At 36.9% G+C, this 27,576-nt stretch overlaps 1 protein-coding gene across 1 annotated transcript in view; it reads left to right on the forward strand.

Moving 5' to 3' along the window:
• Window positions 1–2,769: 2,769 nt before the first annotated feature.
• The window catches only part of LOC121421748 (low-density lipoprotein receptor-related protein 4-like), a 46,233-nt gene continuing 21,426 nt past the window's right edge, over window positions 2,770–27,576 (forward strand). The window contains exons 1-11 of the mRNA XM_041616540.1: window positions 2,770–2,955; window positions 4,459–4,575; window positions 5,105–5,221; window positions 5,831–5,944; window positions 9,448–9,573; window positions 22,262–22,378; window positions 23,130–23,246; window positions 24,068–24,199; window positions 24,943–25,077; window positions 26,620–26,976; window positions 27,331–27,487. Coding sequence (XP_041472474.1) covers window positions 2,883–2,955; window positions 4,459–4,575; window positions 5,105–5,221; window positions 5,831–5,944; window positions 9,448–9,573; window positions 22,262–22,378; window positions 23,130–23,246; window positions 24,068–24,199; window positions 24,943–25,077; window positions 26,620–26,976; window positions 27,331–27,487 — 1,562 coding nt within the window. The 5' untranslated portion in view covers window positions 2,770–2,882. The remainder of the gene's footprint in view (window positions 2,956–4,458; window positions 4,576–5,104; window positions 5,222–5,830; window positions 5,945–9,447; window positions 9,574–22,261; window positions 22,379–23,129; window positions 23,247–24,067; window positions 24,200–24,942; window positions 25,078–26,619; window positions 26,977–27,330; window positions 27,488–27,576) is intronic.

Below are 27,576 nucleotides of genomic sequence, written 5' to 3' on the forward strand. Positions count from 1 at the left end.
TTAAGAAAACGATAGAGTACCTCATTTTTCATTAGTAAGAAATATTATTTCAATAAAGTTGATTTATCCCTTTAAGCAGTGACAAAGTACAATGATAATGCATGTTTACTCTGCAAATTAAAATCATACAGATGTCAGAACAGAAGCTACAAGTTATTTTGTGATGAAGACAGATTAATCGGATCACGGTCAAATTGGCAACAGCTCATTATGAAAAATACATTTTCTTCAATAAAATCTGACATTGAATCCTTTTGGTCAGAATCTGTTTTTTTTTGTTGGAACAAGCAAGATAAATATGAAAATCAGCGGAGTGTTAAATTGTGTTTTGATTGGCTCTTATTCAGGTTTTGCTCCAATCCAATTATGGGATGTGTTTTTCTCGGTCGACCCTGGTAACGAATGAGTGCACCAGGAATGAGGAATGTAAAACAAGTTGAATACTCAACTTTTAACCCCTCTCTGTAGCTCTCTCTGTCTGTCCTTCAGTTTGCCTATCTGTCTTTAATTCTTTCATTCTTTCTCCATCCCTCTTGATTATTCCCAAATTCATATTTCTCTTTCCTTTTCATCTCCATCTCCGTAACAATCTATTCGTTCTCTAATAGTATTTCTATGATTAGCACCTTCAACTTTTTTTTTCATATTTCCTCAACCTATTCAGTTTTTCTTCTTACTCTTCTGTTTCTCATACCACCCCTTCTTTCTTCATATTTTCCTCTATTTTTCTTTTACCCTTTTCATAAACCCATCCTCCATTTAGCCGCCTAAGAGTAATGCGGATAATTCAATAAAAATTGCGTTCACAAACTCCGAAAATAAGCCGCATTATTTTTATGAGCGCCCGTCCTGAAAAAGGCGGATAATCGTCATGACAACTAGACATGCCCCCTCCCATGCGGTTGTGTTGGAAAAGGGTGACCTTGTGACCGCACCATGGCAGTTATCTGCATTATTTGGAAATGTGTTCATAAACTCAAAATCTTGTCCCGATGCTGCTATTATGCGGATAATAGCAGCATAAAAATAATGCGGATAACTCTGGTCCTCCTCCAATTTTACGACCAAATTATGCTGCTATTAGCCGCATAATTGGGTTTATGAAAGGGGTATTTAATTGCCCCCCCCCCCGCTCTCCCTTTTTTTATTCTGACATTTTTATATTATTTTCATTCAATTTCCCTCCTTTTTTCAGCCCCATCTTTCACTCTCACATTTTCTCTTCTTTATCCAATCCACCTCTCTTTAAGGCCGTCTGCACCAGCCCGAGTATTCAGATTAATGCAGTATTTCTGATCCGGCAAATTATCCCAATCTGAACAATCTCGAGATTATTTGTAATGGAGACGCAATTATCCCGCAAGTTTGCATCATTAATCTCGAGACTGCAATCCCTAGTCAACTACGGTTTATTTGCAAAATAGAAAGCTATTTTACGAATGATCCCGCTAATTCACAGGTTCAGACGCACTCGAGATTATTTATTCACGGCGTCAGACCATTATGTAATGCAACGATGCCTCGTTCAAGCAGGAATCTCTCTTGCGATGGTGGAGACAGGGTTTCTTGAGTCTCGAGATTAATCTTGAAGAGGGCCGATTGGGCTAAAATCTCAAGATTGAGCAAACTCCGGCTGTTGCAGCACCGCCTTTTGTCTCTCCCCCTTGCTCCCTTTTCTGTCTTCCTCTCTCTGTCTCTCCCCCTCTCTCTCTTTCCGCTCCTCTTTATCTTTTCTCCTTTATCTTTTGTATTCTCTCAAACTTTACATTTTTCTTCAATGGTTGAAACAATTTGTAATGAATCACACATCTACTCAGAGTGAAGGAGAAACAGAAATTAAACAAGGGTTTTGTTTGAATATTAATGCAGATAAACATTTTAAGAGCTTTCTAAACTAGATGATGAATTGAGCTTAATATCAAGATTGTACTTACTGCTAATATTGACACAGTTCTCTGAGTACTCTGGAATTTACACATATTCCATGGTAAAAAGCTATATCATGAATATATTAGGGGGAAATGTTCTTCCTCTAGGTACATTGTACTTTCATGTAATAGATTGATCTATTATAAACATGATGACTCAGATCCTTTTCGACCACCAAACCATTTTCAAGTGGGCATGATGGCTCAGTGGTAGAGTGCCTGCCTCATGAATAGGAGGTTGTGGGTTCGATCCCTGGCTTACTTGTACTTTAAAAAAAAAAATGGAGCCTTCTGCCTGTTTGCCAGACACTTGGCATATATATGAGAATGAAGAATGGTTTGATTACATAAAATGCAGCCCCCACTGGAAGAACAGTGTACATGTAGGTCTGAAGTGGCTACCCTTGGTAATAAGGAATGCTCTTATTATTTTCATTATCATTTATTCATGAAATCAGCATATGATTTAAATTAACAGAGGTACAAACTTTGGTACAAAAGGGAATTTATAAAACCACCTTAAATATTTTGCATACATGTAGATATTGTACATACACACCTCGGTTCCCTATCAATAGGTGTAGGGAATTATCAGAAGGATGATTTTTGGTTGATCATAAAAATCACCCCTATGATCAAATCAATCAGTAAGCTATATGTTAAAGGGATGGTCTGGGCTAAAAATATTTATATTTTAATACATAGAGAAGAATTCACTGAGCAAAAGGATCTAAACGAAAAGATAAAAAAAGATTGAACTCCTGAAACATGGCTGTACTCGGAGTTTTATTCCTATCACTTATTAGACTTACAATATCACTCTTTCTTTTTTAACATTTAATTTTTTATTTTGTTCTTTGTTTCATAACAGGTGTACAAGGAAGGTTAAGCTCGGATTGTAGCTGCTTGCCGTACCAGTTCTCCTGCCCTCGCTTGACGGAGGATGCGGAGTGTATGTGTATCCCTCTTAAATGGAGATGCGATCAAGATGATGATTGTGGTGACAATGGAGATGAGATAGATTGTGGTAAGATAACGTACTTTTTTTGAAAATGTACATTCATTTTTGTACAACGCCTACACTGTAAAAACTGTGGTGTTAAAACTGACACCAGTTGGTGTTAATAGAGGACCACACCTTGAGGTGTTAAAATTACACCCTAGAGATTGAACGTCACACCAAAGAGTGTAAATGTAACAACCAAAGGTGTTGTAATGACACCTATGGGTGTAAAACTAACACCACCAATTTAACGCAGGTGTAAAACAACAGGTGTGGTCCTCTTTGTACTCCGGTTAACACCACAGTTTTTGCTGTGTACTAACCTTGTTGTACGCGAGCAAATGAGAGGCTGAATGTCAAACATTTGTACCATTGCGAACAAAACTATCATCCAAAATGTACCGTTGCATGGCTTTAGGAGGTGACGTCACAATACGATTTTATTAATTGCGCTCAGTAGAATGAAGGTGCAATATGCGTACGTATATTGGCTAAATGCGCAATGCTGCCCAAGGTCATGTGCGCTTGTGGGGTTTTGCTTTTCGCTTTCAATTTTATTGCTCCCTTGTCATAGATTACTGCAGGGAAATTGTTTTTTTCTTCATATTTTCGCTAAATTCTGAGGCGTTGTACAACACAAATAATGAATATTCTAGTTCGTGCAATGGTGCGAGATTTTGCATTTTATGAAAGGAGGCGCTCTTTTAATTGAGCTAATAGAGCATCTTCCTTTCACCTCGTGAAATCTCGCATCATCGCGCTCATGCCTATTCGCTATTTGTTGTTGTTTTAGCTTATACGGCGCGTGTCATTCAGTAGTGAATATTTGCATATAATGATGTCATCTAGCCTTTTGACAAGGCTCCGTGGAAATAATTGTGGTTTACTCAATAATAATAAAGCAATTAAAGTGAGCACTGCATACTATTACCCAGGTTTGTCATGGCTACCCTATTCGGACGCTCGAGCATTCAAGGAATTCCTTCCTACCGGTTACCCATTTTACCCGGGTGGAGAGTGCCAAATATAGATAAATGACTTGTCAAAGGACGCGAGTGCTGCTGTGGGGTTGAACCCTGGACCTTGTGGTTCAAAGTCTGGAGACTTATCCACTGAGCCACAACACCTCTGTATGCAAATATGGGGGGGTTATTTTGTTGGGATTCTGTTAAAATTACATGTTTCAATTACAACATGGCATAAAATATGATAGAATGTGTGTTGTGTGCATGCCGTGGTCTCTAGAGGTTTTGATTTTCATCTTTCGGGGGTTGTGGGTTCGAATCCAAGTCATGGTGTGTTTTCCTTGAGCAGCAAGAAATTTACCCTACTTGTGCTGCACAAAACCCAGGTGAGGTTAATGGTAACTGACAGGATTAATTCCTGAAAGTGGTATAACTTGTGCCTTAGCTGGAATGCCTATATAAATGCTGCTTTGTATGTCTGAAATATCATCATACTTTTTGTTATCTTGAAGTAGAATGAAAGATGAAACTGATTTGAAATGGTTGTCATTGTTGTTTACAGAACGTCCCACGTGTAAGGAGTATGAGTTCAGCTGTGGTACTGGCTTGTGTATCCCATCAGACTGGGTCTGTGACGGAGACTTTGACTGTAAAGATAATTCAGATGAAGCAGAATGCTGTAAGTGAATGGAATCTACATGATTTGATTTGATTTGTCTTGACCGAATTTGATTTTATTGATTTCACTTGAATGAATTTGATTTGATTTGATGTGATTTTATTTCATTTCATTTTATTTTATTTTATTTTACTTTATTTTATATGATTTGAATTGATTTGAATTGATATGATTTGATAGATTTGATTTGACTTGACTTGATTTGACTTCATTTCATTTGATTTGATATGATTTGATATGACTTGATTGACTTGATTGACTTGACTTGACTTCATTTTCATTTGACTGGATTTGAATTTGTTTGGTTTGACTTGTGGACAAAATGAAAAATATAATTTCTAAAGAGAATATTTTGTATCAATAAAATAAAAGGTTAGTGGTAAATTGATCCAAACGATAAAGCAAAATGCTATTTATCACAGTATTCCAATGGTCTTTTTATTGCCCTGTATACTAATCTCTATCAGTTTGCTACTTGTGTGTAGTGTGATTGATGTAAATATTTTCCTTTGATTTTTGTCTTTTACAGCACGTGTAGAATGTGAAGGGGAGGACCTGTTTAGGTGTAATAATGATCACTGCATCAGAAGTGCATTTGTTTGTGATGGTGATAATGATTGCAAGGATGGATCAGATGAAACGTGCAGTAAGTACATGTATACAAAGGCCAGGCCTGGGTCCCGTAACACAAAGGCCAGGCCTGGGTCCCGTAACACAAAGGTTAGCGACTGATGGTACGCTTGATTTTCACGATTGATTGTACATTTGTTTAACAAATTTTCGGCATTACTCCTATTTGTTGAAGATCAGTATGCTCGATCTGTAATGAAAATCATAAGATCAGTATGCTCGATCTGTATGAAAATCATAAGTCAGAAAAAATTGGAACCAGTGGGATTCGAACCTGCCATCTACTGCTTTCCAGGCAGCGACTCAACCACCAGGCTATTCTGGTTCACGGTTAAGCCACGATGAACTGAAATTCAAATACCCTCGATCCTCTGATTGTACATTGTAGTCAACACAATCAATCGTAGAAAGGCAACGCATGACGTTTGCGCCAGTCCGATGGTCCCAGACCAGTAAAAATTGCTATCGGGTCAGTAACTTTTTAGAAATGGCCAGATTTACTGGTCCGACATGACCAGAAAAAAGTATATGAAACTGACATGAATGATATATTTTCCTATTTTGCCAACTGAGTACATTCTTTGGAATATATGCTTGTAAAATTTTTGCTTTTGTTTGTTTATAGTGACGGTGTGTAACGAGGGTGAGTTTACCTGTGACGGAGGTGGCTGCATCGATGAGGCATGGAAGTGTGACGGCGATAGAGACTGCAGCGATGGCTCTGATGAAAAGAACTGCTGTAAGTAATCATAATTATTGTCATCATTAAGATAAGACACAGCACTTGAAACCTGCCTAAAGTGACCACACAAGGGAAACACTCGTCCAGTTGTTCCCCTTGTGAGAGTGAATCTACTTTCCTCAAAGCCCACCATAGAACAAGACTGATAATATTCAAATTATCCCCCCCCCCTCGTCTGCTTCATTAGTAGACTAGGGGGGGGTGAGGAAGTGGGGATATAGTATATAGTTTTCGTCAGTGATTTTATGAAATGGCTCAAACCTCGGCTGGTCTCCAAAACATGATTTACAGATAATTGCATTTAAAGTTTAGATGTTATCAGACACTCATAACTTCCCGCTTCGGTAGAAACCAGATCAATTATAATGCCAATTTAAAACGTACATTCTATTCTTTTGTAATATACCAAAATTTTGTTCGCAATTCGTATCTTATTGTCCACGGCGGACGGCATTTTGAGAGGATTTGAATTCCAGGAGGGAGGGGGAGGGAGAAGATGAGGATGTACAGGAAAAGCTGGATGAGGAGAATGAGAGAGAGAGGGGTATTTCTTTGGTGTATTCTTTGCTGAAATAAATAATTGTCATGATAATGTAACACGCGGAAACTGATGTAGAAAGATGACACACGAGACCATTCCTTGTGTTTCGTTTCGTTTAATATCGATGAGTCGTTATATACAAAATCCCAAATCCAAGAACAAAAGATAAAGAAATAAAAAAACCCCTGGCAATCTGGCCTAGAGGACCATATTATTTCCTCTCGTGATAGCCTCACCCGCTACACGAATGTCATGTCAAATACCTATAATTCTGACCCGAAAATGAAGAAGCCTCTCTGCCTGCCCCATGAATGGGGTGCAGTGCAGGAGTGAATTGGAGCAAACTCCTCTCTCCCATTTATGCAGTCATCACTCTCCATTCACAGATGCTAAGCCTTGACCATAATGATCTACGTCATACAAGCTCATAGCTCTGGAATGTGATGTTTTGACCCAAAGACCATTCAGCATCACTCTTACCCAGAAAGAGTGTGAATCATACTTCCTAAAAAGCATGAAGATTGTTTAACATTTCTATTTTTTTACTACTTCTTGTGCACTTCCTCTAAAGGCATCTATTACTTAATACAGACGAATTATTAAGAGTAATGAAAATATATGAATTTTCAATAAACAGTTCATTTTGACCTGTTACATACTCCCCTACTTAATTGAGTGACGTCCCGGCACTCACTATACCAAAATTATTACAAAAATTAAAGTCCTACTTAAAATAACACTACCTGGAGATGCTTGTTCCCAGTTACAGAACAAATCAATTTACAATTAATCATGGCACTAAATATATAAAGCCAGTAATCACCCGATACAGAATATAAAAATCTCGGCAATAACACGGTATTGGCGAACCCGCACCACTAATACGAACTTCCTGGTCTCGTGACAAGAATAAACACAGAAAACATATCTAGTGCAAAAACTCAACTGTTTCAGTTTTCAAGTACACTCCATATTATGTAATACTAGTCTCATGTTGAGGTTCCTAGCATTGAACATTCCAAGTGCTTCCTAACTGATCCTAACAGCTCCAGAGTTTATACCAACCAATTGTTTAGTTATCGACATAAACCTTCACAATCCATGTATCTCAACGAATAACAGACCATTATATAATTATAGCCAGTAAAATCAATCACTACAATGTCATCCTTAAACCTCCAAAAATATACCTACTTATACTTTAAGCCGATTCAAACTGTTAAAGAATTACAAGACAATAAACAAATAACAATTACTAGATGTTTCCCCAAATCTTAGCAATTTCAAATGGAACAATGGTATACCAATATAACACACTGAAAAATCTCATAACTTATGACTAATTCTCTCAACTACCACTGCGTCCTTTCCGGCCTCGAAGGTTAACAGAAAAACAAAGGTAAAGAGAAAAACCTTACTGCCCCAATAGTCACTCCAGTATCCCTCTAATGCAATCCCGGTCTCAGATTGAGGTTCTCGAAATTAACATTGATACTTTATACTGACTAAACCTAGCAGTACTCCTAGCCAAATCCCAGTTACAAATCAGAAAGATCAGCATATTACAATATGATAACCATTTTAACACACAGACACATGAAAGTAAAACACTTTCATCAACACGTGGGCTCCCCTACTTTTTCCAAAGTAGCCCCTAAAACTATCAAATACACATTCTGGATCAAGCAATTAATTAACATTAATTCACGCCATAGCTTAATTAAACCGAATATTAATCAAGATCCAAAACAAAAATTAAAAAGTTAACAAACTTCAAGTATCAGACAAAGAAACGCCTCAACTATTCATAGTTAATAATGTTTGCCAAACCCAGAGCTTCTCTGCACATACTGTACTCCCTCCTATCAACATATAAAATACTGGTGTCTCTGGCTTCCTACACCCCAATGTGTGGTTCCCATCCAACCAGCCAAAATTACATAAGAAAGGGGGCATGGACTGTTCCAAACCACAGCATTACCATGACAACACAAAACTAATCTTCAACAGTACTCAGTATTCCCTTGACCAAAGCCATTTGGTCTGAAAACTCTTACAGGGTATCTCTTAAAATACCTTCCCACTAGTATTAGTCCCTATTAAATACACTTGTAGCCCCACATTATTTTAAACCAAACTACATTTTGGCTACAGCATTCACACTATGCACACACACAAATACATCTTAAACAGTGTTAAAGCTACGTTCATATTTACAAATCAAGATGTCCACGGATGAGCTCCTCAGATTGTCAGGGTTTGAACTTGGTTGTATGCAACGACGAACACCGATCCTGCTGACAACGCCACTTTGTAACACGCGGAAACTGATGTAGAAAGATGACACACGAGACCATTCCTTGTGTTTCGTTTCGTTTAATATCGATGAGTCGTTATATACAAAATCCCAAATCCAAGAACAAAAGATAAAGAAATAAAAAAAACCCTGGCAATCTGGCCTAGAGGACCATATTATTTCCTCTCGTGATAGCCTCACCCGCTACACGAATGTCATGTCAAATACCTATAATTCTGACCCGAAAATGAAGAAGCCTCTCTGCCTGCCCCATGAATGGGGTGCAGTGCAGGAGTGAATTGGAGCAAACTCCTCTCTCCCATTTATGCAGTCATCACTCTCCATTCACAGATGCTAAGCCTTGACCATAATGATCTACGTCATACAAGCTCATAGCTCTGGAATGTGATGTTTTGACCCAAAGACCATTCAGCATCACTCTTACCCAGAAAGAGTGTGAATCATACTTCCTAAAAAGCATGAAGATTGTTTAACATTTCTATTTTTTTACTACTTCTTGTGCACTTCCTCTAAAGGCATCTATTACTTACAGACGAATTATTAAGAGTAATGAAAATATATGAATTTTCAATAAACAGTTCATTTTGACCTGTTACAATAACATCAATTTTTATATGTTCCAATCTAATCTCTGTTCCGCAGCCCACCATGACACAGGAGACTGCACGCAAGGTCAATTCACGTGCAACACAGGCCAGTGTATTCTAATGCATTACATGTGTGATGGAGAGAGAGACTGCGATGATAATAGTGATGAAGATCATTGTGGTACGTAAATTTATTTTATGAAAATCTTGATACTGTTTTAATATTTATAATTTCTTTAAAATTGTCCTTGCAATATTCTATCAATTTTTCGATCTACTTGTTATTTATTGTCACCCCCCCCCCCACAATAGGATTGCTTCTTGAATGTATGCCAGTGTGCAATGACCTTACACATTTAATGATTCAAATGTCTTAACCCTAATTCTCCCGGGGGGGGGGCCATAATGGCCCCCCCTCAACAATTTTCGCGATATATCTGCAGCGCGAAATTTTTTCACCTCGCAGCTCACTGACTTTTTACATTCAAGTCTCGCGCAAATTTTGAGACCAAAGTTGTGACGCCCGGGTACGCGGTTACGACATTACGCAACATTATGCAAGTGCATGTCAGACCCAAAATTGCTCATAAACGTGATTTCATGTACAAATCCAATGCAAATTGCGTATTTAGCCGGATTGTCAAAGGTGTGCGTGCGTTTTTACCTTTATATTCTGCGGCGAACCCTCTCAGCGTGCCATTGTCCATTTTTCTTTCCTACGGGTCAGTGCTCTTGCCATTTAAGACGACAGCGTTCCCTTTTGCAGCGAAAACGGAAGCGTGCGCTTTTATCTTTTCTTTTGACACCCCCGGTTGGCTCTTCGATAAGATGTTTCTGCATGAGCGCCCTCTATGTCCACGATATCGACGTCTTAGGCAAACTATTAAACGAGCGATCTCTAGTCACTGATCTGGATATCGTTGTGTCCTTGTATCGGTGTGCGTAGTTCAGTGGGGTATATATCTTCAAAAGTTACGCTTTCACATTTTTTTTGATAATTTTTCGTTTCGGGTTTCAGTATATGACAAAATTCAATAAGATTTAGATTTCATTTCTTTAATAGAACAATTAAGCTTTAGCACGAGCATGTTGTTTTATTTTGAAGAACATACCGTTAAGAAATTGAATTTCTGAAAGTAAGTGTTCAGGCGAGGGTAAGATTTTTTTTTCATCACACTGAGCCCGCACAGTCAGCATTGTCGGGTGAAAAGGAAAGATATGGAATTGACCTTAACATCTTTGTAAACGAAATGCAAAACCCCACGCAAAAGATGCAATATAAATCATACCTGGGTCCAAAAATGATGGCGTTTAAAGCAATACACTGAAACGCTACTGTGAAAAAAAACACTAAAAACATAAAATGCAAACTTTTTTTGTGGAAAAAAGGCTGAAAACTAAGGGCAGCGTTGAAATTCAAATTTGAGCTTAACATAGGTCTATGTTTAATTTAGCCCTCTTGTCAATTTGTTTTTGCTGTGAAATGTCATTTTTTGAGGACTCTTTTGGGGCGATTTTGCCCCCCCCCCCCTTGTGGAAAATCCTAGGTACGCCACTGCATTTGTTTAAACATTTGAATTCTAGAAACTTATATATTCACACATAATACAGATGCCGTGCAAAACAAACGAATAAAATATAATTCATTTGAACTTTAAAAAATAAATTGGATGCTCAAGCTGTCATATCGGTCATTGTAGCTTAAATGCACAATTCTTGAATTTCATTGCCCGAAATTCAGAACAAGAAGTACTTTCGTTACTTTTTAAGACCATTACAAACATCTTTACCTTCGAACGAAATCAAAAACACTTAAAAATGAATATTGAAGTTATCAAAGTTGAGGTAGTCTTGACCATGAATAGTTGAGTGTTTATAAAGGAATTATAGCGTCTTCTATTAATCACATTCTTCACTTTAATGACCGATGAAAAATATCGCGTGAATGAAAATGCAAGTTAACACATTTAAGTGACTCCGACATGATATTGGACAGGAAAATCTATAAAATCTTTTTACCTGGGATCCGTCTTTATTCTCTTATATAAATTTCCCCTGTGATCTAGAGTGCTCTGTGACCTAGTGTTCTTGATTACCATCCTGGAGCCACATAACCGAAGGGGGGTCTGGGGCTGAGGCCTCAACAAGTACCATGATTTTATGCATGGTGACCCCACCCCTTCAAACCAGTCCGCTGGGGGGAGGGGATTTTCAAATTTCTTTCAATTTTCCTGTTCTACTTATAATATTCAATTTTGTCAACTTAATTCTGATGGTTCCTTTTTTCATCCAACTTTATTTCTTCCTTTGAATTTTTCTAAAACTTTTCTATACCTATTCTTTTTTAACCTTCACGTTTGACTTGAACAATACGTGTATATTGCCGTTGATTTCTTCTTCCTATCAAATATTTAAATTAATCTGCAATGTGTGTATGTTAAATTATTGCAAATTAGATTCCCAGTGTCTAAGGTAAACATAATTTACCGACGTAAAGTTAGTGATTACGAAAGCCTCTTTGGCCTAGTTTCCCTTCCAACTTTGTACTTCACCTGTTAATCGTATAGCTGCATTCTGTATAGCTTGCATATTTAAATATGCACCAAAAAATAAATTAACATACAGAAAATGGTAATACCTCGGTCACATTTGCTCTACGGCGGCCATACAGCGAGTCGAAAACAGCCGTTTTATTCATTTTATTAAAACCTATATTTAGCAGGTCCAAAAACTGTTAAAATGACTGTTTTCGACTCGCCTTAGAACAAATGTGACCGAGGTATTTAGCATACAAGATCAACAAGAATGGAGTGCATGCTGGTGCGGATCCTGCCGGAGTAACACAATACAATCCAATCAGCGCTGTTTTTATTTTGAACAATAGTTGGGCTCTCAAAAGTATTGTGGTCTATTTTGTGACCTCTACTAAAAGAAGTCAGTGGGTCTATACGGGGGTCTATATTCTGCACATCAGAGGGTACAGTTATGTAGTGAATCCGGGGGGGGGGGGATCATCTGGTCCGTGTGCCCCTCCCCCCCTTTGAGAGCCTTTATCAAATTTTTTAATGTAAATATGCAATTTTTTTACACAAGTGTGTCCTCTTTATTTGAAACTCACAACATGTATTTTAATGAGAACATGTCGTTCATACACAAATGAGGACCTTCACTTTAGCCTGGTAAACAGAGAGTTGGTAGGCAATAAATATAACTCAAATGTTCACATTAAGAGTAGACCTATAAAGAGGGAAGTTACATGGTTAATCAAAAATGTGTTGATAAAATATCAGTCGAACGCCAAATAGGTTTTATGTAATATTGCTCTTTATAAAGGCAAGCATAAAACTACATTAAATGTCGAAATGTTAAGAAATATAATGGAAACCATATCAAAATGCACATTACGAAAAGAAACAAAATCAGGGTTCTAGTATGGGGACAAAACGAGAACAAGAAAACTACCCATTTGATGCTCATTTTAATTCCCCGAAAGCCGGACGTTGAAAATGACATGGGCCAGCGCATTGCAAGCTGTATTTAACGGCTTACCCCCATTGACAAGGTTTTGATTTAAATTACCCCATTCTTGATTGGGGGAGATTAACGTATATTCTTGAACAAAGAGGTGGTCTGACGGGTTGCGGATTTCAATAGAAAGATGACCTCTTGATTGGTAGGGGTATGTCAAGGGGAGATTATCACTTTGTCAGCGCGGGTGACTGTCTTGATACTTTGATGTTCCCGATGTGCCTTCTATTCGAAAACCGTGTTTGCAACTAATTCCAATTATGAGACTATTTGGAATCAAAATGAAAGCCTAACTGCACCCTTTTCATAGATTTCGTTTGAAAATAAAATACTTACGTTTAAGGTAAAATTGGAATATGAGAAGGCGCTTCATAATATGTAAACCAAATAGTGTCACTTTTAAGCTTTATTCTTTTAAATCAAATGTAAAAATATATGTAAAATAATCTCACAAGCCTAATCTAAATAGTGCGAGCACGAAGCGCGCGCTAATTTTTAATTTTTTATTTCATGTATTTTGTCCTAAAATAGCATTCTGGCAATGCTTGTGATCCTAAACGAGATGAATGAATTTAGTACGCATTGATCGTTCTGATAAAAAAGAATCTGTTAACGGCTACTTTTAATTATCTGTAAATGAAAACGTTACATATTTCAACAATCAAATAATGCGAGCGCGAAGCGTGAGCTGAAAATATTTACTTTTCTACCTGAAGAATAGAAGTTCTAAGCAATTGTAATCATGAAAAAGGTAAATACATAACTAAGCAAGCGAAGCGAGCGCGAGGAAAATTTGAGATTTGTAGAATTGTGAGTGGATATGGATCACAGTTAAAAAGGAACATATATGATTCATTATTATTACTTTGAGTTTTGACATAGGGCCGGGATATTCTAAGAACAATATTCCATCATGTGATAATTATGACTGTCTTCCTATTTCTCTTCTTATCAAATCGCGAGATGAAACTTTTTGATATTCCATTCTGAAAAGGGGACAATTTATCAATAAATTAATTCATTAATCTAATAAGCCTAATCAGAGCGCGAAATCTGTCAATATTATATATTTAAAGCACTTTTGTAATTACGAATAAGATGCCTGAGTTGATATATTTTTAACAATCAATGTGCGCACAAATCGCCAGCCGAAAATTGTTGATAAACTGTCATAAAATGGAGATTTTAAATTAGTTTGTAATATAATTAATATTGAAATTTTCATAACTCACCAATCAATATGCGGGCGTGCAGCGCTAGCTAATATGTTTTACAATCTGACATGAATAGGGATATTCTGATAACTAAAATGGAATACAGGAAAATAATAGGTACCTGACAAATCAAATTTTGTGAGCGTGCAGCGGGAGCAGAAAATGTTGATATTCAGACAATAAAAAAATATTTTTTACAGAACACTTTTTGAAAATGAAAGTTCGATTTCCGAGTTGAAATATGTTATGTATATTGACTTCAAAATTTGATATTTTGAGTTCCATATGTGTAAATCACCTAAAAGGCAATGCGAGCGTGAAGCAGGAGCGAATTTTTTATATAATGACATGACATAATTTTTTTAATTGTTTTCCCCTCATCTTATTTATTCAATCGTTTTCCTTCTATGTTTTTTTCTCCACTCTTTTTGTCTTTCTCCGTTTTGTTTTTGCTCCGCAAATAGAGGGAGGAGGGAGGGGCGGGCCCCATGCCCCCCCCCCTAGATCCAACTCTGGAACAATCTAACAGAAAGTATTAAACAAGCAGATTCAAGAGAGAAATTCAAGTCAATGTTAAAACTTTTTTTGGGGGGGGGGATTAAATAGCCTTTCCCTCCGCATACGAAGCCCCATATCGTTTACAGCCTACTGTGAATTGTGCAAATACTTTAAATTTTGGTGAAATTCATTCTCTCTTTCTATTTGTTCCGTAGCGTTTAGATACATATTTTGTGCTTCACTTGTAAGTGGTATACAAATGATGTAAATTACTATTAATGTCGTGCGTTTCCCGATCTCCTTATCGAAATCAATATTAATGAGAGAGCACAATATCAAAGTTCTAATTACCACCATCATCATCACTGTTATCATCATCATTCATTCATTATCTATTTCCAATCGTTCTCCAGTATCAATTTTATAGTTTATATAATCCCAGGTGAGGTGAATGGGTACCCGGTAGGAAGAAATTCCTCGAATGCTCGAGCGCCCGATCAAGGTAGCCGTGCTAAAGCCGGGGTAATAATAGCAGGGCCCTCTGGGAGAATAGTTTTCGGAACTGAAGTGGCTACCCTGGGTAAATATGCCGCTATTATTATTATTATTATTAAAAAAATGAAAGATAATGGTAATGATTATGGTGATGTTGGTAATCATGAACATTAGATCCGTTTTGTGAGTTCAGGGGCGTAGATAGCGGGGGGGGGGGGGGGGGATGGGGGGGATGCACCCCCCAGAATTTTAGGTGGGGGGATGGTGTGTACAATCATCCCCCCAGGTTTCTGTGGGGGAAGAAGCAAAACTATACAATAATAAAGCAATGAATGCTAGTTAAAATCAATCAATAATAATAGCAGTAATAATCATAACGTACAGCAATGACAAACATGATCAAAATTGGACTTTTATTCAGAGTCAATCATCTTATGTGCATTTACAACTTGCAAGTTTTAAGTAATAACAACTGTCTTGCGTCGTCATATACATTTAAGGATCGTTATTCAGAGTTTCACCAAGTACATTTCCTTATAATAATTATGTATTTGCAATGGAGATAAGTTCAAAATATTTCATTACAGATTTAAGAAAGTGTCACTTAATCACTCCCTTTCAGAGCAATTGCTTTCATAACACATTAACACTGTTCAAACGAATTAATAAGAAATTACCTATACACATACACTGACCCTTTTCCCTGCTGGCCATGTCCTCAAAGGCCCTACTTTGCAAAGGAAAGGTGAAAATTTTCAGTCTCTAAGGAGCGAATTAGTAAATGAATGATTTTGGAATGAAAGTGCAAATTTTGGATGGCCTCAGTGATATCCGAGGTTTTTTTCACTCAATATTTTTGGCGCAATGTATTTTGGAATTACTTATACCAGTGATTTCTGTACGTGCGCAGTCTTCTAGGTTTGAAGGTTATAAACTGTTACATTTCCTTACCTATGTTTTTATCATAATCATCATAACAAGGTACATAATAAGAAATGAATCGAAATTATAACAAGTTACTATCTATACAGTTTACTTCCGACAACCCGGTGAGGTTTATTTCATTTCCATACTTAATTCAATCAAGCCTTTGTAATCATGGTAATTTTAAACAGATGGTGCTTATCATTTTAGTGTCCGCATATCTGCACGTGGATAAGAAATATAATGTTGAGCTTTTTTATTTTACCCCTATTACTATAATTGTAATTGATATTTTTTTAGTTATTTGGCTGTTTATTTGTTTATTCCTTTAGTTGTTGATTCATTCGTTTGATCATTAACAATATCGCTACTTTTAAAAGAGTATACTACTATACAAGTAAAATAAGGAATACTAGTTATTCTAGATCATGTTTAGCAGGACTGTCATGACCAAGATGATAACTAGACATCCGACAAATGACATTTCTCTTATGATCATCTTTACTCATTGTCATTAATCAAACAAAAGATTACTGCCATGAAAAATGTGCAAGGAAGTTTGTTTATTACTGGATGCCCTGTTTATTGCTGAAGGCAAAGTGATTAAAAGACACACGAGATAATCCATGAGGAAGATCGGGCCCCCGGGTTCGATTTCCGGCAGAGGCATTTTTTCGGCATCACCAATTTTTCCAAAGGGTAGATAGCTCTGGGGAACCTTGATTTAAGCTACGCCTACCATTGTTCTCTTCATCCATTTCTTTACAATATTTAAATAAAAAAGAGTTGCCAAAAGCTGTTGTACATGTAAAGCTTTACACATTTATATATATGTATATATATATATGTGTCTATATAGATATATATAATATATATATATATATATATATATCTATATATATATATATATATCTCTATATATATATATATATATATATATATATATATATATATATATATATAATATATATATAATATATATATATATATATATAATATATATATAATATATATATATATATATACATATATAATATATATATATATAAAGTATGACCCAGCTAGGGATCACCCCCCCCCCCAGGTCTAAGGACCTGTCTACGCCACTGTGTGAGATAATTTATGCGATTTTACACGCTAATCGCTACTCGATGATGGTGAAAGAAATCTTTTAAATAGCACAACAGAAGTCGGGGCGGTAGTTACTGCATACACATACTTTAATACACTACATTATTACAAAAGATTCCCCATCGGGCGGGCCAACGGTCTTTTGAAGTAGGTTTATCTATTGAAATTACGACAATAATCACGGCAGCGGATATGGGGAATTCAAGACTGTGAGCTTCTAGCTCTCCCATTGTTTTCTGTGGCGAACCCGCTGAGCATGCTATTGTCAATGATTCTCTACTAAACGGGTGACTGATCTTGCTTTTTCATGATAGGCCAGGGCAATGACTAAGAACAGTTCGATGAATATCAATGCCAAGCAATCCTGAAAGGTCAATAATGTTCAATTCTCTTGATGGAGAAGCTTATATCATGGCCCTATTTGCTTTTGCTTTTAGGCCAGTAAGTGTACTAACTAATATTAATAATAAATAATCACATTCCATCTATTTTAGAGCACTGACCTAATGCTAATATCACTGCCCACCTGCCCTTCTTATACGTCTCCTACTGCTTTTCCTTCGTCCTTCTTCTTTTTCTTCTTGCGTCTCCTTTTTTTCTCTATCTTCCTTTTCCTCTCCGTATCCTTCCTCATCTCTCATTATTAATCTCATCCCTTTTTACTGCTCCTCCATTCTACATGTACGTCTGCTTCTCCTTGGTAATTCTTCTTCTCCTCCTCCTTCTCCCACCCCATCGATTTATGATGATAAAATTATAATGAAATAATAGAAATGTTAACGAAGATAATACTTATAATAGAGAAATGAAGATGATTGCGATAGTAACAGCGGTGATGACGATATCGATAACTATGGGAGGATATAGACCATGTACAGCACAACGTATCAGGCGCAATTTCAAATATGATTACATGACGATTTCGATACGAAATATTCATCATAAATCTAGACCTAGTACATTAATATACACTTATCTTTGTAGAATAATGAAATCGCCGCTCAATATCGATAATTCTGATGATCACTAAAACAGAAAAGCATACGTGGACAGTGTATTATAACATTGCCTCGAAAAATACCTGACATTTGATGGAATTCTGTGCTTATATCGCTCATTTCTAAGCATTTTTACGACTTTCTTTCACAGGGCTATTTGGCAAATATTTTTCATTTATACAAACACTTCGTTGGTAAAGTTCATTGGATTCTGATTTTCAGATCGTTACCACAGTTGGTATTTATCTTCATTTCCGAACATTATGTTTAATACGTTAAACCAATTAAATGAAGTTATACTTTAGTCTGTTATATGTTGTTTTTATGTTGTACTCTCATACCCCGAGAGGGGATCGATAGGGTGAATAAAATGTAAATCTAAATCAGGGGCGGATCCAGCCTGCGATTTTTTTTCACCCATATTTTCCCCGATCGGCCGCCCAAGGTTGATATTTAATTATTTCTTTGAATTGGTTGTCCCAGTGGCGTAATGATTATTAAAGTTATTTAATAAGTCTTCGCATCATCTTATTCACTCGCCTTCCTCCTTTTATGTTTTCCTCTTCTTTTTTTCTCCTCTCTTTTTTCTTTCTTTCCCTTTTTTTTGCTCTGCCAATAGGGGGGGGGGCCCTTTGTAAATGTAAATCCAACCAAGAATCGGATCTATACAACATAATGTCTAAAGGTCAGGGGAGGATCCATGACAGGGGGAAAAAAGGTTCCGCTTTTAGGGGGGGGGGCACTCTTCTGTTTTGGCTGCATTTTGCATTACAAATTCTAATTGTGCCTCTCATAATGGAAGGGGGCAAGGGCGGCTCCCCCCCTAAATCCCCCAGTGATAGAAGGGTACAGGAAGTTTGAGGATGCTGATTCATTCATGGCATACAATTTTCGAAATAGACGACCACAATTTCGTAAATATCCAGTCCACGCGCATGCGTACTCTCATTCCGAAGACGCAAGTCATAAAATAATTTCACCCCCACCTGATCACGGTTTCTGCGAGGACACAACTCTGCTTTCTCATGAATATTGATTTCGATGCAGAGGCAGAAATCGGGAGAACCCCTCTCAAATTTTCGAGTTTTTTCCACTCTTTCAACTGTATTTCCTCCATTTTTTCACCCTTCCTCTTATTCCATCCAAATATTATTTTCTTATTTCTCTCTGTTTCCCCTTCCTTTTCTCTCCCTTTGACCTCTTAGTTTCTTTTTCCTCTTTTCACAATCCCTTTTGGTCCCGTTCCTTTAAAACATGGAGATAAAGAAAATTAAGAGACAATATGTTATCCTGGGGAAATGGTTGCCCGTCAAAAATATGAAAAAACTATTTAAAACAGTTTCTAATAAATCTTTGTAAATCTTTTATCTTTCTATGCCTAATAGCCATGATAGCGCTAAGCTGTTCCGGTCATATTTATTTTATCATTCTATTTCCTTTTTTTTTGGGGGGGGGGCGTTCTCGACACCTGTTTGAGATGCGAGTAATAATTAATATTCCAAGTCGACGTGAATTCTACGAATGGCTTGGGCCTACGAAACGAAAATATGTGGAATCTTATTTTCCCACATAAAACATGAATTGACTGTCTTCCAATTGCAAGAAAAGAGGTTTTCATGGTTATTGCAGCAAATTCGAAAGATCAGTAACGATTTTTGACACATGCGTGATTTTTTTTAAGCTACCGTGGCTTTATGAATGCACCCGATAGATGCGAACCACAGTTCAGAACAGTGACCCGAACTCTCGATCCGACAGTCAATATGAACATGATGAAGGCACACATTTGTTTTGGTCGTAGAGGGAGCTATTTAGAATATATTCTTCGGCCTTTCGACAGAAATTAAGACTTGCAGGAAAGACGAACAAAAGAACGGTGGCATTAAAGGGCCTTTGATGGCGGCCGTTCCTTTGAAGATAAGGGAACGTTGGGCGGGAAAGCCGAAGCGAAAACCCGGATGCGGGAAGAACGATGAAGAACGGTGCATGGACTTTTGACAAGCTACCTTAGCCAAAATCCATAAATGTATCATTATTTCTACTTTTACTGATTAAACTTAGTTAATTTTGCCTCGTTTATGATCAGAATTATGTCTGGAACAATTTCCATTGAAAAAACAAAAAGTAAAAAACATGGAAATACATAAGAAATTCATAAAACAATAAAATACATAAGAAATTTATTTCCAAACCAAAGTTTTTTTGAATTACGATCGTTAAGAATGCTACAAAGAAAATTTTTACCAAAAATTAGCATTCTAGGAGCTTTATTTAGTGAATTAGAGCTAAAAGTATGATTTATGCATAAATTAGCATAATTAATTCATATAAAATAAAATCTCATTATTTTGGAAAATTTTACCATACAGCCTTGTAGATTACATCGCACACTACCAGCGTGCAAATTTTTGCGTCGCTCGCGCGATCGGCGGCCATGATCTTAAGGGGGGGCCATAATGGCCTCCCCCCGGAATGACAAAAATCAAAATACCCCGGGAGATTTAGGGTTAAGCATTTTAAAACAAAATTATGAGAACATATATGTGTACATCAAGCCATTCATTAGTAGAATATAATGATGGCAGTAATCCTCAGCTAAAGCTCTGTTGAATTCCACCATTCATATTGTCCCACCCTTAAAACTTCCTCTAAATCAGTGCTTGACTTCATTCTAGAATGCTACATGTTAAAGTCTTTGACAATGAATGCTTAATTCCAGGATGAACTAGACATAGACCTTTCTTACTACATGTACATGTAGTGTGAAAAAATATATGAATTTTGATTATTAAAAAAATTCAAATTGTCTGGATTCAAAGACTGTAAATTGCATGGTGAGTGTTTAAAAAAAAAAGATTGTCATGATTGTTATGAGCTACTGAAATCTTTATATCTTATTAGCTGTAAGGAATTTTGTCAGTGAAATGTTTCCATGGATTTGTGTACCCCTGAGACCAATCATTAAATACAGTACAACTTTTGTCACACACGGTTAAATTGTTTCATCTTTCAACTCATCGTCCCATATTCTGGCTAAAGTTACATGTATTTGAAGTCGAAAATGTGAAAATTTTGTTTACAACATTGTATATTTCTTATGTTTTCCTCGCTCTTTCCCCATATCTAAAGACAATTATGACTAATTTGTATGTCAAGTGAGCAGCTAAATTACACCTGTAATAAAGATTTGTGCCACAATTATCAATCCATAGTTAAAACCCCAACTTTAGACAAGGGTTTGAATTACACCCGAATTCAGAAAACATGCATATAGAGTCTGATTTGGTAGACTAGTGATTGGTAATGACCTGAGATATTCTTAATGCTTTGTATCAATGGCTCACAGAAGTCTTTTGTCTGTGTCTTAAGTATGTTAAGGGATTGGGGGATTGGGATGGCTGTATATTGATTCTGCTCTATTGTCTTGGTCTTTAGCAAATAAGCTTTCATTTATCATCTTGTATTGTTGAGAGATTATGATGATCTTTTCTTACTTCAGCTGCTCAAATCTGAGTTGAGATTGGAGCTTTTAAAGGGGAAGATCACCCTGACAAAAGTTTTTTTTCAATATAATGTACCCCCGAAATATTTCGAAAGGAAAGCTGTGGAAAATATGTCAAAGAAAAGAGCGTCGTGAATATTTTGGCCTATATTCTTGAAAGAGATTTCGGAAGTACCACATGGTACAAAAGCAGGGACTATACAGATTTTTGTACATGATTACGCCTATTTCACACACACAAAAAAACTAAGTAAATGCATAGATCTGGTGCTAAAAAGAAAGTATGAAAACATGACTAATGTGCATTTATAGTTTTGTACCATGGTACAATTGAAACCTAGCTTTGAGAATACGAGCCTTTAAGTTTTCATTTTTGTCACTTCACAAGTGAGCAAGCTTCCCCAATATGTCATCCGATATGAATTTCATACAGTGCCGAAAAATTGAAAGTTATTTTATTTGTTCAATAAATATATCATCAGACACATCATTTTATACTTTTTTCATCAATTTTTTTTCTATTTCAAGAAAATGTTTTCCTCCCTTTAAAAGAATGTTTTTTTTCTATTCCTTTTACAGCTAACATTACGTGCAGAGATAATGAGTTCCTGTGCGCTAATAACGTATGCATCACAGCGCAATGGTACTGTGACGGTGACTATGACTGTGAAGACCAGTCCGATGAGCAGAATTGTCGTAAGTTTTCTTTATTGTTATTATTATCCAGAGCAACAAGTTTGAATTCATAAATAACAGGCATTGAAATTTTGTATATTTTAGGGCAAGGCCTCCTTTCCGTTGGATAAATTTCTATATTACAGCACCAGAGGGAAACTGATAAAAGCTCCAAGATTAGATTGAGAGAATTAAATAGTATTTCAAGTCTCAACTGAAAACGTATTTGTTCTTCCATTATTAATGATTCAATAGTAGGCCTATGTTATGTTTAGGAGAATTTCCATATCTATACTGTTTATTTTCTTATGTTTGTGTACATTCTACCCAAAGGGAAACAGAAATAGTGGACACTGTAGACTGGTGGCCATTATAAACAGGTTCTATAAGACATATTTACATGTTCTTTCAAATGGGAGATAATTTGGGGACTACTAAAGACAGGTTTTTACTACAGAGGCCACTGGGATGGGTACGACTGTATCTTGTAATGCCACAAGCACCTAAATTTTGACCTTTGCACCTCATGAGTAGCCAATATTATCAATATAATGTTCTTTGCAGCGGTAACAACGTGGCGTGTCTGTCCAATCAGTTTCTTTATAGACAGGATCCATGACACATATTCCTTACAAATGGGAGGCAGTTATTTACTGTAGAAAGGTGGCCACTTGGGTACGACTGTATCTTGAAATGCCATGAGCACCTAAATTTGGACCTGTGCACCTTATAACTTGCCAATATTATTAATATAATGTTCTTATCTTTGCAGCGGTAACGACGTGTCTGTCCAATCAGTTCCAATGTGCTTCAGGGCGGTGTATTACAGCAGCCTGGGAGTGTGACGGAGAGAATGATTGTGGAGATAATAGCGATGAAGAATCTTGTAGTAAGTAGATATAGATTATATAAGGTCTGGTGGGTGTTTCACAGAGCTGTTTGTTAGTTACAAGCGATTTAATGAATGACTGGTGATCCTTTCTTGTTGGAAATTTGCGCAGCAAATTTTTTTTGGTTTAGATTATAGTGATGAAGATGTAGTAAGGAGATAAAAATGATGATGATGATAATGATGAAAAATACACATTTGTGATTCAGGCGGGGCGCAAGGGACGCTTGTCCCTCTATTATTTGTATTATCTATTGAATATTGATATAGCTTTTAAAATTTGAGATAAAAGCCATGCTTATATTTTTAATTTGCTCTTTTGCACTACAGATATCAAATACCAAATAATGGTAATGTAGTTATGGTAACGATGATGAAGATGGTACTGATAATGAAAATCGTAATAATCATGATGAACTAATATTACTGATCGTAATGATGAGATCTATGATAATGGTTGTAATGATATTGATGATAATGATGGTGTTCATGATGAAAATTACAAAAATGATAATGAAAATAATTAATGATAATGATTTTTTTTTAACATACAAGTGCACACCAAGAATGCGTATAGCATTTCCATTATCTGAATGCAGGATAAAACAGCATTGTATCTTCATGCCTTGCTCACGGGCATAGGTGCCGCAGTCGAGGTTCGAACCCTGGACTTTCAATGTATAGTCAGGCGCCTTAAACCACTCGGCTACAGCGCCTCCACACATAATGATGATATAATATTCACGATAGTAATAATGATGAAAATAACAGCAATGATAATATGCTTAAATGTGTGTGCATGTATTTACTTTATCTTACAGGACCAACCCTATGCAACGTAAACCAATTCAAGTGCAATAATAATCGCTGTGTAGGGAACAGGAAAGTTTGTAATGGTCGAGACGATTGTGGTGACGGTAGTGATGAGTTAATCGAACCAGATGGACCATGCAGTGAGTCATTATTACAATCTTCATTTTTATACCAGATTCTTATTGTGAATACTTGTATTGCGTGGTGCCTTTAAGTCTTTGCCTTGTCTGAGCCTATGTTTTTCTGTTCGATTCTACTCAAAGAGCTACAATGATTATAAACCTTACCTCTGCAGTACAAAGACACATATACTTTTAAATATAAATATGGGAAATGATATTAAATACATGTACATATTCAATTTCAGGCATTTCACGTACAGGCTTTTGAATGTACTTCACCTCTTTAAAACTCTTAAACTTGTTGAGTGAGTGGCTGCACAGACACAGGTCACTATTTTTTTTTCAATCCAAAAGAGGCAGCCCATGGTTTCTCGCAGGAAGTTAATATATTTGCACAGAATTTTGTTCGATTTTTATAACTTTTAACATTATTAGTTTGGACATTGTAGTGTTGTGGCCCAGTGGATTAGTCTTCGGACTTTGAAACAGAGGGTCGTGGGTTCGAATCCCAGCCATGGCGTAATTTCCTTCAGCAAGAAACTGATCCACGATGTGCTCCACTCGACCCAGGTGAGGTAAATGGGTACCGGTAGGAAGTAATTCCTTAAGAAGCTGTGTGCGCTATGAACGCCTAGCTTAGCCGGGTAATATAGGAGCGCCTTGAGCACCTAACAAGGTGGAAATGTGCACAATATAAATATCCTATGTTATTATTATTATTTTATTTCTTAATGTCATATTTCGGTATTATTCTCCCGCAGATATTATCGATCCCTTCTCATCTTGTGGTTCCGATAATGGAGGTTGTGAACACACCTGTACAGATGTCAGTTCAGGTGTTCGCTGCTCCTGCCGAGAGGGATATACATTGGATATCAATGGAAAGACTTGTCGAGGTAGGTAGCAGCAAAATCTATTACAGGGTAGGTTGGAAGTAAACCTACACCAAATATTGTAATGCCTTTATTTTATCACTTCAGTTATTTCTCTCTTTTTTTTCAAAGCAAATTGGAAATCCTCTTAACTGAGATCTGTTGATTTGCATTGATGTCGATGGTGATGATGATGATGTTGATGATGATGATAACGAAGATGATGATGATAACGAAAATGATGATGATAATGATGATGATGTTGATGATGACATGATTAGATGATGTAATGATGATGATATATTGACTTCAGATTTAATGTGTCAGAATGCTTGAATCTTGACTCCCATCTTTTGTTCCTTTTTCTCTGGACCAGCTCTTTCTATCATCACCCTTATTTTTGTCTCACCTGCGAAGCAGAGTGAGACTATAGGCGCCGCTTTTCCGACGGCGGCGGCGTCAACATCAAATCTTAACCTGAGGTTAAGTTTTTGAAATGACATCATAACTTAGAAAGTATATGGTTCTAGTTCATGAAACTTGGCCATAAGGTTAATCAAGTATTACTGAACATCCTATTAAAGTTTCATGTGACATGACCAAGGTCAAAGGTCATTTAGGGTCAATGAACTTAGACCATGTTGGAGGAATCAACATCGAAATCTTAACCTGAGGTTAAGTTTTTGAAATGTCATCATAACTTAGAAAATATATGGACCTAGTTCATGAAACTTGGACATAAGGTTAATCAAGTATCACTGAACATCCTGCATGAGTTTCACGTCACATGACCAAGGTCAAAGGTCATTTAGGGTCAATGAACTTTGGCCGAATTGGGGATATCTGTTGAATTCCCATCATAACTTTGAAAGTTTATGGATCTGATTCATGAAACTTGGACATAATAGTAATCAAAGCATCACTGAATATTTTGTGCAAGTTTCAGGACTCATGATTAAGGTCAAAGGTCATTTAGGGTCAATGAACTTTGGCCGAATCGGGGATATCTGTTGAATTACCATCATAACTTTGAAAGTTTATTAGTCTAGTTCATTAAACTTGGACATATGAGTAATCAAATATCACTGAACATCCTGTGCGCGTTTCAGGTCACATGACCGAGGTCAAAGGTCAATGAACTTTGGCCGAATTGGGTGTATCTGTTGAATTACCATCAAAACTTTGAAAGTTTATGGATCTGATTCATGAAACTTGTACATAAGAGTAATCAAGTATCACTGAACATCCTGTGCGAGTTTCACGTCACATGATCAAGGTCAAAGGTCATGTAAGGTCAATGAACTTTGGCCATGTTGGGTTTTTTTTGTTGAATAACCATCATATCTCTGTAAGTTTATTGGTCTCGTTCATAAAAAGTGGACATAAGAGTAACCATGTATCACTGAACATCTTGTGCGAGTTAGAGTAGTATTCAAAGTCAGCACTGCTGCTATATTGAACCGTGTGATGCAGGTGAGACGGCCAGAGGCATTCCACTTGTTGCTTATTGTATTTCATCTAGACATCGATCTCTAACTTTTATTTGTATATCTGTATCCTATCCAGACATCAATGAGTGTCTTGTGGAAGGCATTTGCAGCCAGGTTTGCACCAATACTAGGGGATCCTTCCTCTGCTCCTGCGTGGAGGGTTACGAACTCCGGCTCGACGGCAAGACCTGCAAGGCCCAGGGTCCAGAACCCTACCTCCTCTTCGCGAACCGCATAGACATCCGGCGGCTGGAGCCTCTGCATTCCAGCTACACCCCGATCCTGAGAGGGCTGGAGAACGCCATCGCCCTTGATTACCATATCGAGCAGCAGCTGGTGTTTTGGTCGGATGTGAGCTTGGATAGCATCAAGAGGGCGTACCTCAATGGCACGGACGTCATGGATGTCGTTTCCACGGGATTAGAGAGTCCAGGTGAGATACAATAATGATGGTGACAATGGTGATGATGATCGTGATAATGATAATGACGACAATGTTTGATGATGATGATGGACATGATGGTGATGATATGCAAATAGATTGTTCATATGCATAAGCATTCCTTCTACTATAGACTTCCTTTTATTTTATTGTGATTTCATTGTGAAAGAGCACTTTTATCCCAGCGAGAAATATGATAATGACCTAGCTTTCAATATCTTAGATGATTATTTTAATTGGTTTAGCTTGTCTATTATGTAATTGATATTTTTTTGGCATTGAATGGTAAATTGATTCTCTGAAATAAATTTTTGATTGAATGAATTTGTGATGTACGTTTCTCAGGTGGAGTGGCAGTTGACTGGATAGGTAATAAACTATTCTGGAGTGATTCAGGAACGTCCAAGATTGAGGTGTCACATCTTGATGGTTCTTCTCGCTCTGTTCTTATCTGGGAAGGTCTGGAGAAACCAAGAGCCCTGGCTTTACATCCTGTCAAAGGGTGAGTCGATTGATTTCTGATGAAATGGAATTGATTTGTTGATTGATTGTCTGATTGATTGATTTGATTTGATTTGATTTGATTGATTG

This window comes from Lytechinus variegatus, chromosome 9 (assembly GCF_018143015.1).
Source record: "Lytechinus variegatus isolate NC3 chromosome 9, Lvar_3.0, whole genome shotgun sequence".
Classification (NCBI taxonomy): Eukaryota; Metazoa; Echinodermata; class Echinoidea; order Temnopleuroida; family Toxopneustidae; genus Lytechinus; species Lytechinus variegatus.